Source organism: Lytechinus pictus, chromosome 10 (genome assembly GCF_037042905.1).
Source record: "Lytechinus pictus isolate F3 Inbred chromosome 10, Lp3.0, whole genome shotgun sequence".
NCBI lineage: Eukaryota > Metazoa > Echinodermata > Echinoidea > Temnopleuroida > Toxopneustidae > Lytechinus > Lytechinus pictus.
The window spans coordinates 11,431,641-11,444,705 of NC_087254.1; the positions used below are offsets into that span (position 1 = coordinate 11,431,641).

The window sequence follows — 13,065 nt, forward strand, 5'->3', positions numbered from 1 at the left end:
TTCAGAACCGCGAGCCGATGCAAAAACCTGAAATGATACGCATACCAACAATATACGTCATAATAAAGACAACGCTGGATCAGTGCGCTTACAATTACGTCACAATGGTAAAATAATTGAAATGCGCACAAATTGCCGGTGCAGAATCGGCTTTCTGTTTACACGTAGTAAAAAAGCCGATTCTGCATCGGCTCGCGGTTCAGAACCTACTACTTTGGTGCACTGTTAAAAATTGCCGTAATTTTACGGACAAATTTTAACAGAAATCGTCCGTAAACGATAAAATACGGAAAAAAATTGTAAATTTACGGATTTCTACAGAAAACCCGTAAAAATTACATAATAATTAGGTAAATTATCAATTTTACGGACGTTTTCTGTAATTGTACAGAAGATCATTATTGAAAGGAGGCGTTTACGATACATCTTGTAAATTTACTGTCAGTAGATGTAAGTTTACGGATAAGATTTAACATATTAATTTGTAACATGTGTAAAGTGCATTTTCTACGGAAAATTTTGTAAAATTTACAGAAAAATCAGGTTAATGATACATTTTCTGACGTTGTCCGTAATTGTAGTGAAGATCATTCTTGAAAGGAGACGTTTGGTGGTTTACGGTACAAATCTTTGTAAATTTACTAGAAAGTAGCTGTAAGTTTACGGACAAGATTTAACAGATTAATTTGTACTATTCAAACTACGGAAATTTTGTAAAAATTACATAAAAATCAGGTAAATGATCAATTTTACAAACGTTTTGATCCGTAATTGTACAGAAGATCATTATTGAAAGGAGACGTTTACGGTACATCGATCTTGTAAATTTACTGTAAAGTAGATGTAAGTTTACGGACAACGTCAGAAAATTTATATAACCTGATTTTCCTGTAAAGTTTACAAATTTTCCGTAGAAATTCCACTTTACATATATATATATCAAAAATTAATCTCAGAAATGAGACGTTTAGTGGTTTACGGTACAAATCTTTGTAAATTTACTAGAAAGGTAGCTGTAAATTTACGGACAAGATTTAACAGAAATGGCAATTTCTACGGAAACTTTGTAGAATTTACAGAAAAATCAGGTTAATGATAAATTTACTGACATTGTCCGTAATTGTAGTGAAGATCATTATTGAAAGGAGACATATTAATTTGTAACATGTGTAAAGTGCATTTTCTACGGAAAATTTTGTAAAATTTACAGAAAAATCAGGTTAATGATACATTTTCTGACGTTGTCCGTAATTGTAGTGAAGATCATTCTTGAAAGGAGACGTTTGGTGGTTTACGATACATCTTGTAAATTTACTGTAAAGTAGATGTAAGTTTATGGACAAGATTTAACAGATTAATTTGTAATATGTGTAAAGTGCAATTTCTTCAGAAAATTTGTAAAATTTACAGAAAAATCAGGTTATAATGGTAAATTTACTGACGTAAGGATCGAGACGTTTACGATACATCTTTGTAAATTTACTGTAAAGTAGATGTAAGTTTACAGACACGATTTAACAGATTAATTCGTAATATGCCCTAATATGTGGAAAGTGCAATTTCTACGGAAACTTTGTAAAATTTACAGAAAAATCAAGTTAATGATAAGTTTTCTTTTTCGAGCATGCGCACTTGAGAAGTTTGTGAAAAGCCCGCGAAGCAAAGAGAATTTTCCTTGCGGTCTTGGATGTGTCAAGTGATCTTCTTGATCAGAAATTCGTAAGTATTTTGCTTTGAATTCGTAAAAGAAATTTCTGCTGTGCCTCTCTGGAATATATTGATACGTTTTATGCAGTTATATGAAATTAATAGTGTTGGTTTTCATGATTACGAACAAGGTTTTGGCATTGACGAGTCCAGACGATGCAATGTATCGTCGCGTACGCGCTGCTACAGTCCCATTGGTGCATTTGAGTGTTGGCTATTTTGACACTGTGGTTGAACGAATTGAATCGAAGGTGCGAAGCCGTGGGCCAAGCTTGTTTTATGAGCTTCACAAGGATATTTTATATTATGATGCCATTTATATATTCATTTGTATCTTCATTTGTAAATGTCAAGATGAAAATATAAACCTCAAAATATTAAATTTGTGCAATTAAACTTATTTAAACTTGGGGTAGGCCTAGATTAGATTAGGGCCTAGCCAGTAGCCTAGATCTAATTCTAAATCAAATCAATGTCAATGACAATGGCATTGAATGGGTGATTCCCGGGGGGGCCACTTACATTGACGAGTGGATACCATGCGCGACCAAAAAAACACGTAAAAAGGATGTCTTTTTCACGATAGGGCACGTTACGTACGTAACGTGATAAGGGTGTCAAAAACACAAAAATAATGAAAAAAGGGTATCTATTTCGCTAGGACAATTACGTGTTTAGGGTCGAATTTGCGGGGATGATGAAACAAAATTAAAATGTTTTATAAAGGATGTCCTTTTTGCCCCAACACTTCGTGTTTAGAGTCCAATTTGCGCGAGGTGTAGAAGATGGGGTCGTACTAAACCAAATTAGGTAAAGCCGACGACCGATGGACCCGTAAAAATAAAACATTCCTGTACTTGTTTAGGGGTTCATTTCAGGGAATATTTGCCAAGAGTATCGTTTTGTTTCCAATACTTGTTAAGGGTAGGGTTTCACACGCCAATACTTGTTAAGGGGTGCATTTTCAGAATATGGAAACTACGTGTTTAGGGTGCTTTTCGAGACCCCATGGTCGCGCATGGTATCCACTCGTGAATGGAACTGGCCCCCCCGGGGGGTGATTTCGACTCAAGTACGGTGTTGAAATCTGGTGTTGGTGTTGTGACAACACCAGCCACAACACCGTACTTGAAATCAGGCTGGTGTTAATTGGGATTGACCTCGGAAAATATGATTATGACGTATTTCCGGCAGTTCGTGTTGAATGTCGTCTGCTGAACCCAGCACTGCGGCTGGTGTTGACGATCTACGTGCAATTTCCCCATTCACCAACACCAACCCCCAGGGATTGGGAAAATCATGGTTTCAAGTTCGGTGTTGGTGTTGGCAATCTCAAGCTCGTGAACAGGCGGCAAACACGATGAAACATCCCCGTAAAATTAGCTTTTACAGTTAAGATGAGCTAGTAGTAGTATAGTATAGTAGAACAAATCATTTGAGCTGTATATATTTTGATAAAGAATAATGTTCACTCTTTTGAATTCTTGAATTAATTAAAACATTGGTACATGTATTCTGTACGATGAGAATTTAATGCATTTCTTTCCGATTTCATTTTCGTCGTCGAGACTTCTCGCGTGAAGTTGAGATGATTTAGCAGCGCAGCGCAGAGGCGTGACGTCATGTGCTATCGATAACGCAATTGGTATCATTCCTCTGAACCCAGTCCCAGCTCGGTGTTGGAGCTCGGTTCAGCGGCCTTTTTACGCTCTCAACACCAACACCGAACTTGAAATCACCCAATGTCAACTACAGTTAGTTAGATCTAGTAATACCTCAAGCGAAGTTCGCGCAGGCTCCACTCCACTTCACTACCGCTACACTACACTCCACCTACCCAAACTTCGGGACGGTGAACTCGATCAGATATTCCGAGTGACAAAGGTGGGGTGGCCGATGGAAATGTTATTTATTGTAAAAATCGTAACAAAAAATATAAAGAGAAAGAAAAATAGCTTAATTTCTTACTCTTCACCCGTATTTCACTCCGTGTCCATCCTCTGGTTATCCTCTAAATTGTTGATTTTGAGCCAGTATCTATTTCCTCACACGTCACTATTCATGGCCGATTTAAAAACATCGCATGCGATCGGTCGCAGGTCAAACAGCATAAATATTTATATTATTATTGGATGGTTCAGAAAATACCAAAAATATTCTACGAGTATGGGGAAAAAAAAATTTCCTCGTTTTATTTTTTTCTTTAATTTTTACAATAAATAACATTTCCATCCCACCTTTGTCACTAGCGGTAGTGAAGTGGAGTGGAGCCTGCACGAACTTCGCTCGAGGTAGATCTAATAATGACTTAGTGCTGGCTAGCGACCGACGGGTTTCCATTCTCAGCCATTCACTGATAATTCAGTTAAGACAGTGTGTTCCATGTGTGTATGTGTGATGCGAAGCTACCTCAGCTCAAGCGATGTAGACGACCTTGTTGGAGCGTACAGTGTAGCGGTAGTGAAGTGGAGTGGAGCCTGCACGAACATCGCTTTAGGTAATGCGAAGCGTGCTGTACATGTGTCCTCTGGAGGTGTGGGCATGGGTTTAGTGACAGTGTGCATGTGATTGTGAAGGGTTGAAGCCCGGGTTGAAGTTTCTTACAGCTCTGTGGGTTTATCTATAATTAAATGATTCTCTTTTCAAGCTTAAATTTTTATAATGATGATTGCTACATTCCAATTATTTGATTAAATTGTTTGTTTTAGAACAGGTCTTTTATTTTGTCCTCAGTCTATTTCTCCCATTACATATCAAATAAAGAGAGTCTTCACTTGTGTTTCATTAAATTATTATACAATGTCCACTGTAATGAAAATGGAAACATGCCGGTCAAATGAAAGTGCAATATAAGTGGAAACATGCTGGTCTATTGACTATATGTTGACCATATAGTAGAAAGCAAAATTTGTTCTCAGCTGTAATTATTCTTCTATGGAAACTTGCTTCTCATAGATAAAATAAAATTTCCGAAGACCCCATATAATTTTGTACTATTTGGTGCATTTAAACAGGAGAAAGAAATGCTTTTTTTTTTCAATTTGCCTAAATTGCATTTAAAAATATACCTTTCTTTTGCTTTCGGCACAGGCCAATTTTTAGAGGCTGAAATATTAAAGAGTTGATTACTTAAATTTCGTTCTAAAATCTTTTTCATATCACTTGCAAATAGAGAAAATATAGCGCCCCCCCAAAAAAAAAAAACTTTAATTTTTAAAGGCATCTCGCACAAATGATTACAATGTTTTTGTTTTATTTATCATTCACTATGAGATCTGTATAAAGTGATAAACCAATGAATTATTTTTATATGTATATGTTTCCAATTATTTGCCTACCGGTATTTATTAAAAAATAATGTTTGTGTTGTTATTTGACAATTGTTTCACAGAATTACGTCGTCGGTTGACATCTACCTATACCCATGGATTATCTCCATCACCTTCACAACCTTGAATTGCTAAGAGAGGTATGATTGATAAATTTGGTTTACATTGTTTTAATTTGTTTAAAAGTATTATTGAAATGATTTGATGAGATAACAAAAATGAAAACTTGAAATAACATTTTGAATGTAATTTTTGTTAATCTTGGGAAGACAATTAAGATTGCAGTTATTATGTTGGTAGATGTGTAATCAAATCTACATGCACATGTTCACTGTTTGGAACGTTTATAAAGATCACAAAATAAAAGAATTAAAAATAATATTCAACTCTTCTGCATACATGTACAGCTACCTTTGCCAAGACCACGTCGTGGGCTACGGGATGCTAGAAATCCATCGGAATCGTATGAGGATGGGCCATTTCGAGATCGGTATCGACTGTCAAAAGAAACCGTCATTTACATCATCAACATGCTGGAAGCCGAATTGAAGAGGGACACACAGAGGAATGATCCACTTCCCGTTTATTTGCAGGTGTTGACGGCTCTCCGTTTTCATGCAGTGGGTGAGTAATTGAATTAAATGATTATTGAATGTTTCTGGGCACTGTTAAATCTATTTGACTGAGGTTGTTTCTATTAATTTTAGGACTCCAGACAAAGTTGATGATGATGACAATATCTAGAAATCAGAGAGGGATCACATAAGTAAGAGTATCATTTAAGCAAACAGTCAAGTACCTATGAATTGCATGCTTAAAAATTCCAAAACTACCACAGCAGGAGTGAAGCTCTGCTGTTTCTGCTGTTAGAACTGTTATGTCAGGTTAGAGTTATAAATTCGTCATTAACTCTAAATTGGCAGATCACCCCCACCCCCCCCCCCCGAAACTTGGCTGTGTTGCGATGAAAAGCTATGAAATTTGGCACATAGATAACAACTCGAGATGAACATACACACAAAAAACTAGAGCTGCAATCGTATCAGAACAATGTGCATGCATTGACGCCTGTGATTTTATGGAGGGCAAGAAACAGAAGGAGATAAAGAGAAAACTCCTGAGGATATACATTTTCAAAATATTAAGAGGGCGCTATTTTTATAGGCAATGGTCACTGATGCGTAAAAAAAACATTTTGCATATGAGGGATGATGCCATTAGCAAACCCTAAAAAAGTGATACCAAGATAAATGGAAACAAGGAAGTGATGGCCATTTTACTGTTTTCCAACTTTTTAATAGAGAGCGCTATTTCTTAAAGGTAATGGTCACTGATGTGCGTAAAAAAACATGGATTATGAGGGATGATGCCATAAGCATACCCTGAAAATATGAGACCGAAATAAATGAAAACTAGGAACTTATCGTCATGGCCATTATAATATTTCTTTAGTTTGCAATAGAGGGCGCTATTTTTTAAGATAATGGTAATTGATGTGTAAAATGAAAAAAAAAAACAATTGAATTTGGACTATCATAAGTCAACCCTGAAAATATGAAACTGAAATAAATGAAAACAAGTAAGTGATGGCCATTTTACTATTATTCCACTTTGCAATAGAGGGCGCTATTTCTAAAGGTAATGGTCACTGATGCGTAAAAACAGATGAATAAGGAAGCATGTTCCCAAATCAGACCAAAATAAATAAAAACAAGGAAGTTACGGCCATTTTATGATTTTCCTACTTTACATTTCAATAAATATGAATTTTTTTTAATGTAGACTATTTCGGATTTGAATTTAGGGCATGAAGACGGCATTTTCAAGGGCAAGTCATATTTTCATATGAAGAGCAACTCTTAAACAATCTACAGCAATTTGTTAGAAGTGTGTAGCATGCAGGATAAGAGAGTAAGGATGGGATTAGGAATAGTATGCAAATGGACTAGAAATTTACAAAATGGCGCCTGGATGGTCATGCATTGCCCCTGTCCGTCCGCCCCCCACTTGGTTTCCGCGCAATAAGTAAAAAAATATGTAATGGATAAAAAAAGTTTGGTGTGTAGGTATAGGACACCAAAATACAGGCTCAGTTCGAATTCGGAGTCCGCAGGTCAAAGGTCACAGCTCATTAGATATGCGAGTTGGTTTCCACATGATTATCATAAGTTCCAAATGAATATTTAGAAATGTTTTTTTATTTTAATTATAATCATGTGAATGATCACACATAGACATCTACTATGTATGGGAAATACCATGTATGTTGCGCGCCATGTTATATAGTGGTACACTTTGGGGGTACTGACCAATTTTTTTGAACTTTTATCAATAGATGTGCAAAAACATCAAGGTAAAAAGTCAAAAGCACGGGGCAGAAAATAAACATTATTCAATAGCTGTTTTTGAAGTCAGTACTGCTGCTATATCGAATCGCGTATGATGGCGACACTGCAAGAGGCCTTCCACTTGTTAAAATGAATTGCAGAAAATTGTCTGATATTTGTAAAAGATGAATATTCTTATGAAATATGTGCTTAATTTTTTTTGTCATCAGAAGTATCATCTGTATGTGTAATGAAATGTTTTAAAATTACCTCGAAACAATGACCTATCAACCATATGGTTTGTTTGATTTTACAGGATCATTTCAAAAGATGCATGGTGATGAGGCAGCAATATCACAGTCATCAATGTGTCGAATCATCAAAGATGTGTCAGAAGCTATAGCAAGAAGGAAAAGGCAATACATGAAGTTTCCTTCGACAAGAGAAGAAGTTGAAGCAACTCAGCGACAGTTCTTCCAGTACTGCAGATTTCCAGGAGTGATAGGTGCAATTGATGGGACACATGTCTACATCAGGAGCCCTGGTGGGGATCAGGCAATATACTTCCTCAACAGGAAGAATAGATACTCGATCAATGTTCAGGTTAGATTAATTATACCCTTTCTTAGGCCCTTTTCACAATTAGTGCTGAGACTGCTTGCAACCTTTGTGATTGTGTGCAACATATATTGTGATCAAATGATTGCAATTGCTAATACAAGCAAATGTGAAAGCCACTTAAATTACTATAACTAGAACAATGTACTATTTTGTATAAAGTTTGGCAAAAAAAAAGAATGTGACATTAATTTTCTTTCCTAGGATTTCCTATCACTTCAGTTTCATTTATAGTAATTATTCGATTCGTATTTGATTGGGCAATTTTTAAAATGAGTAGTTAATTCTGTAGCATATATATATTTTTTTGTGTGTGTGCAAGTACTGAGCAATTGAAGCAGTGGAAGGGTGGGGTGATTGTTGGATAAATCAACCTAACATGGAAAGCACACCAATAATTTTTATGTGCATGCATGTTAAAATTGCATTCCAAATATGTGATAAACTTGCAAAACTCAATTGTTGTGTGCTCCCATTGGATGTCCCAAAGAAAATTGAAAATTAAGTGCCCAGAACGATATAGAGACAGTTATGAATGTAAGATTTGATATTCCTCTTTTGTCTTCTGCTAGGTTGTTTGTGATCAGGCTGGGAAAATAACAAGCATCGTTGCCAGATGGCCTGGCAGCACACCTAACTCCGCAACCGTAAGTCACTTTTCAACCAAACTTGGATGGTAGATGTACTTAGGCGACCTGCATATTATGCTGCAGTCGGAGGTCACATGGTAAGGTCAAAGTGTTCAAAGTTTTTGTAGAAATGTACCAAACCCGACGGTGCTCTCACTCCATGATGTGTCACTGCATCGTAGCAATCCAGTCGGATTTGAAATGGTCTACACATGTTGAATATATGGTCAAGCGCGCAAATAGTCGTTTATATGTTCTTCGCACTTTGAAATATCATAGTCTGTAATTTCAGGACCTTATAGTTGTATATACTAGTTTCGTGAGACCAGTTGTTGAATATGCTGTACCTGTATGGTCAGGAGCACTAACAAAACAACAAGTACAAGTCATCGAACGTATTCAGAAACGTGCCCTTAGAATCATTTTTGGAGCAGCATATTCTTCATATGAGCATGCTTTACTCCAGTCAGAACTGATGTCTCTTGAAGATAGATGGATCAAACTCTTTGTCTTGCGTTTGCGAAGTCTATGCAAATCCCCACGTCTAAACTGTATCACCTTCTACCTCAAAATAGGACTTGTCAATATCAGACTAGAAGCTTGGCCGGAACAGTAGAGATGCGATGTTGAACTTCACGATATAGAAATAGCCCCTTGCCCTCGTTGATTCGGCACCTTAAAGAGAAATTCCAGTAGTTGCAGTAAACACTGATTTCATGAGAAAGTCTGTAAAACAAGGCTTAATTGTCATTAATCATCGAGGATCTAGATCTGGTACAGTTACATAAACTGAACTTTGTGAAATCTTGAAATCTACGCTGAAAAATGTTCAGGCTGAAGATCCCCAACACAGATAAGCGCACGTGGGACAGTGTATAATTATTGCTTCGAATGTCGGGCCCGACGCTCTACCCGAATCCTGTGCTTATTTGCTGATTTCTCAGCAATTACACAATTTCTTCCAGAATCCTTTGGCACATATGTTTTATTTATACAAACAGACACTTTGGTGGTCATTTCATTGGATTCTGTACGAACTCATTTTGATATCGTTACCAAAACTAGCATTTACCTTTAACTCTAAAAGAATTGATTACAAGGAGTAGTTTTTTTTGTATATATCTTCCCCTATCGTTACATGTATAATAATATCAAACTACGAATGGCTGAGAATTAAAGAACTCATCATTCATTGGACTCTTAAAATGTGATATCATTAAAAGATTGTTTTTTATAAAATGCAGATTACATACTAATTCTAATGTTGAGTTCTCTTTATGTTGGCGAACTCAAGTTTCATTTCATTTCATTTTACTTTGTTAATCAAAATATTTTTCTTTCATATGAGCAATTATTCACTGATATCTAGTCGTAAACTTAATATTTGAATTGAAGTCATAAAAATTGCCAAAATATGTATTATTGCAGCATATTATTATTAGATTATCGTTTTTTCCCAAAGTAATGTAATTCAGAACTTAATATGTAAATGTGTTTATTAATTTCTCTTTGTATATATGTTTAATCATTTTATGATTTCTGTATACAGTGTATACTGAATCATTTATTTTTATTATTATTTATTTATTTTTATTTTTATTTTTATTTGTTTATTTTTTATTCATTTTATATATATTGTTTATTTCTTAATTTTATCTTATTTTTTATTCATAAAATTTACTTATAAAAGGGGGCCTTCACCCTACAAGCTCTGCTTTTTAGTTGGTCTCCTTCCCTTTCGATTTCATGGTATTATTGTATTATAAAAAAATGATTTAAATGTTATATTTTGTAAATATGTATATTGAACTATCATTGTAAATGTAAAAAGATTGAAAGAGAAAATAAATGAATTGAATTGAATTGCTTCTTCGCCCTTTTCTCTCTGTTTCCCTTCCACCATCAATTTCTTCTCTTCTCTCTCTCTTTCTCTGCCTCTCTTCTCTCTTCCACTATTTCTATTCCTTTCTGCTTTCCAATTCATTTCCTCTATCCACTCATATTTACATGTATTTTGAATATTTTTCAATTTTTTTTATTGATCAGTGAGTATCAATTTAAATTTATTTATGATATACTTTGTTACATATGTCTATATTGAAATTTGTTCGTAGTACTATAAGTTTTTTTTACCTTGTTATTGATGATTTTGTTTGAAATGTAAATTTTCGCAATTCGGCTTTTGCCGCAAAGAAAGGATTTTTAATAAACCATTTTGAATTGAATTGAATTTACAGGTCAACATTAAAGTTTATGTGCAAGGCTCTTATGACAAGTGTTATTCCATCCCAGTCATTTCACAATGAAGTTTCAATACAATTATGTTGTGTGCCCTCGCAAATCACGATATTTCTGGTTATTTTCATGAGTGGGCGAGACACAATCACTGTTGCCATGTTTTATTCTAGAAATAGTAAGCTTAGTATGAAAAAAATAATTGAAAAAAGCTGGCCCGATTTGTCCAGGTCAGAAAAGGGCAACACAATGTTTGTTCAGGCCTTAAGTGAATGCATTCATACAATCTACCATGTGTTTGGGAGTACATGTTTAAATAGCAAATCAGCGTTCCTATTGTAAGGTATCTACTGATTAAAAAATATCTGTAAAAAATTTAAGAATTCTGTAAACTTGTTTTTTTACGGAAATGTGTAAATTTACATGGGAATTTTGTAAAAGTACGGTAATTTTACGGAAAAGGAATCCGTAAAATTACGGATAAAAAAAAAAAATTCCGGCAGCAAAATTTCCGGACAAATTTTTTTTTCCCGTTAATTATTTATACGGAATCATGTTAATTCACGTAAATTTTCTGTAAAATTTCCGTAAATAATATCCATATTTTACATGGGAATTTGTAAAAGTACGGTAATTTTACGGAAAAGGAATCCGTAAAATTACGGACAAAAAAAAAAAATTCCGGCAGCAAAATTTCCGGACAAATTTTTTTTTTCCGTTAATTATTTATACGGAATCATGTTAATTCACGTAAATTTTCTGTAAAATTTCCGTACATAAAATCCGTATTTTTCATGGGAATCTGTAAAAGTACGGTAATTTTACGGAAAAGGAATCCGTAAAATTACGGACAAAAAAAAAAAATTCCGGCAGCAAAATTTCCGGACAAATTTTTTTTTTCCGTTAATTATTTATACGGAATCATGTTAATTTATGTAAATTTTCTGTAAAGTTTCCGTAAATAAAGTCCGTATTTTCAAGAATTGTAATTTACGGAATCTTGTATATTTTACAGAACTTTTCCATAAATTACCACTTTCTGTAAATTTACGGAAAAAAAAAAAAAGTCCGGAAATTCTGCTGCCGGACTTTTTCCGTTAAAAAACGGAAATTTTTCTAACAGTGTGGTGCAAATTGCAGGTTCTGAACCGCGAGCCGATTCAAGTTGCTCGCGTTTACACGCTATAAAAAGCCGATGCTGAATCGGCTCGCGGTTCAGAACCGCGAGCCGATTCAAATGATGATTAAGTGTAAACACGGTAGTAGATACGCAAGATAAAATTTATACGCAAGATGAAATTTTAAATTTTATCTGAGAGATAAAATGTCATCTCAGAATACCAATTTCATTTTAAGAGATAAAATAAAATATTTTAAAGATAAAATGACCTCAGAATACCGCCCCTGTTCCTTTAAGGGGAAGTTCATCCCAACAAATGTTGAGTTGAATAAAGGGGGGGAAAATCAACCGAGGTAAACGACAAAAATTTCATCAAAATGGGATGTCAAGCCCTAGCGTTTAGGACTTGTCGAGTTGTCGGTCGTTTTCCGGGGGCGTTTTATCTGACAATTAAGTCCCATTTTATCCGTCTGTTACCATAGTAACATTGCTTATCAACATATCAAAATAAAATCTAAAAACATATGTCGGAAAAAACAGAGCCTGTATGCCACTATATAGCTGGGATGGCATTTAAACTTTATGCCTCTTTTTAACTTAAAGGGGAATCCAACCCAAATTAAAACTTGTTTTTATAAGAAAAAGAAAAATCAGACAAGTTGATAGGTGAAAGTAATTTGAACAATATTGGACAAACAACAAGAAAGTTATGAATTTTTAAAAGTTGTAAATAAAAAAAATTAAAAAAAGGGAGAGGAATTGACGTCACATAAATTGGTGAAAACATCCTTTTTTTTGGCGGACGAATTATTGCACGAGCTTAAATTTATTTGTTTTTTTGTTGTTTTTTTTTGCTTGTCAAAGTTCGAACGGGTATTGGCACCCCTTTCAAAAAAAATTTTATTCTGAGATCCATTTTATCTCAGATAAAATAAAATATTTTATCTCCGTTAAAATCAGTGAGATAAAATACCCTTAAAATCTCTCCGAATTGGTATTCTGAGAACAATTTTATCTTCATTTTATCTCTGTAAGACACACCTATTTTTTAATCAATATCCAATTAGAAACGCGATTTTATAGCTCTCTCATATCACTCA

The 13,065-nt window shown here is 34.7% G+C and overlaps 1 protein-coding gene across 4 annotated transcripts; it reads left to right on the top strand.

The window, feature by feature from the left end:
• The first annotated feature begins 1,626 nt into the window (after positions 1–1,626).
• LOC129274938 (putative nuclease HARBI1) lies at positions 1,627–10,045 on the top strand. Of its 4 annotated transcripts, XM_064105334.1 has the most exons (6): positions 1,627–1,719; positions 5,099–5,176; positions 5,444–5,660; positions 7,680–7,966; positions 8,554–8,708; positions 9,186–10,045. In XM_064105334.1, exons 2-5 carry the CDS (start codon positions 5,132–5,134, stop codon positions 8,659–8,661), a joined length of 657 nt encoding a protein of 218 aa, XP_063961404.1. In that variant the 5' UTR covers positions 1,627–1,719; positions 5,099–5,131; the 3' UTR covers positions 8,662–8,708; positions 9,186–10,045. The 4 variants fall into 4 exon arrangements, with proteins under 4 accessions (XP_063961404.1, XP_063961401.1, XP_063961403.1 ...); XM_064105331.1 differs by having other exon boundaries at positions 8,554–10,045; XM_064105333.1 differs by lacking the exon at positions 1,627–1,719 and adding an exon at positions 4,033–4,204 and having other exon boundaries at positions 8,554–10,045.
• Positions 10,046–13,065: the final 3,020 nt, after the last annotated feature.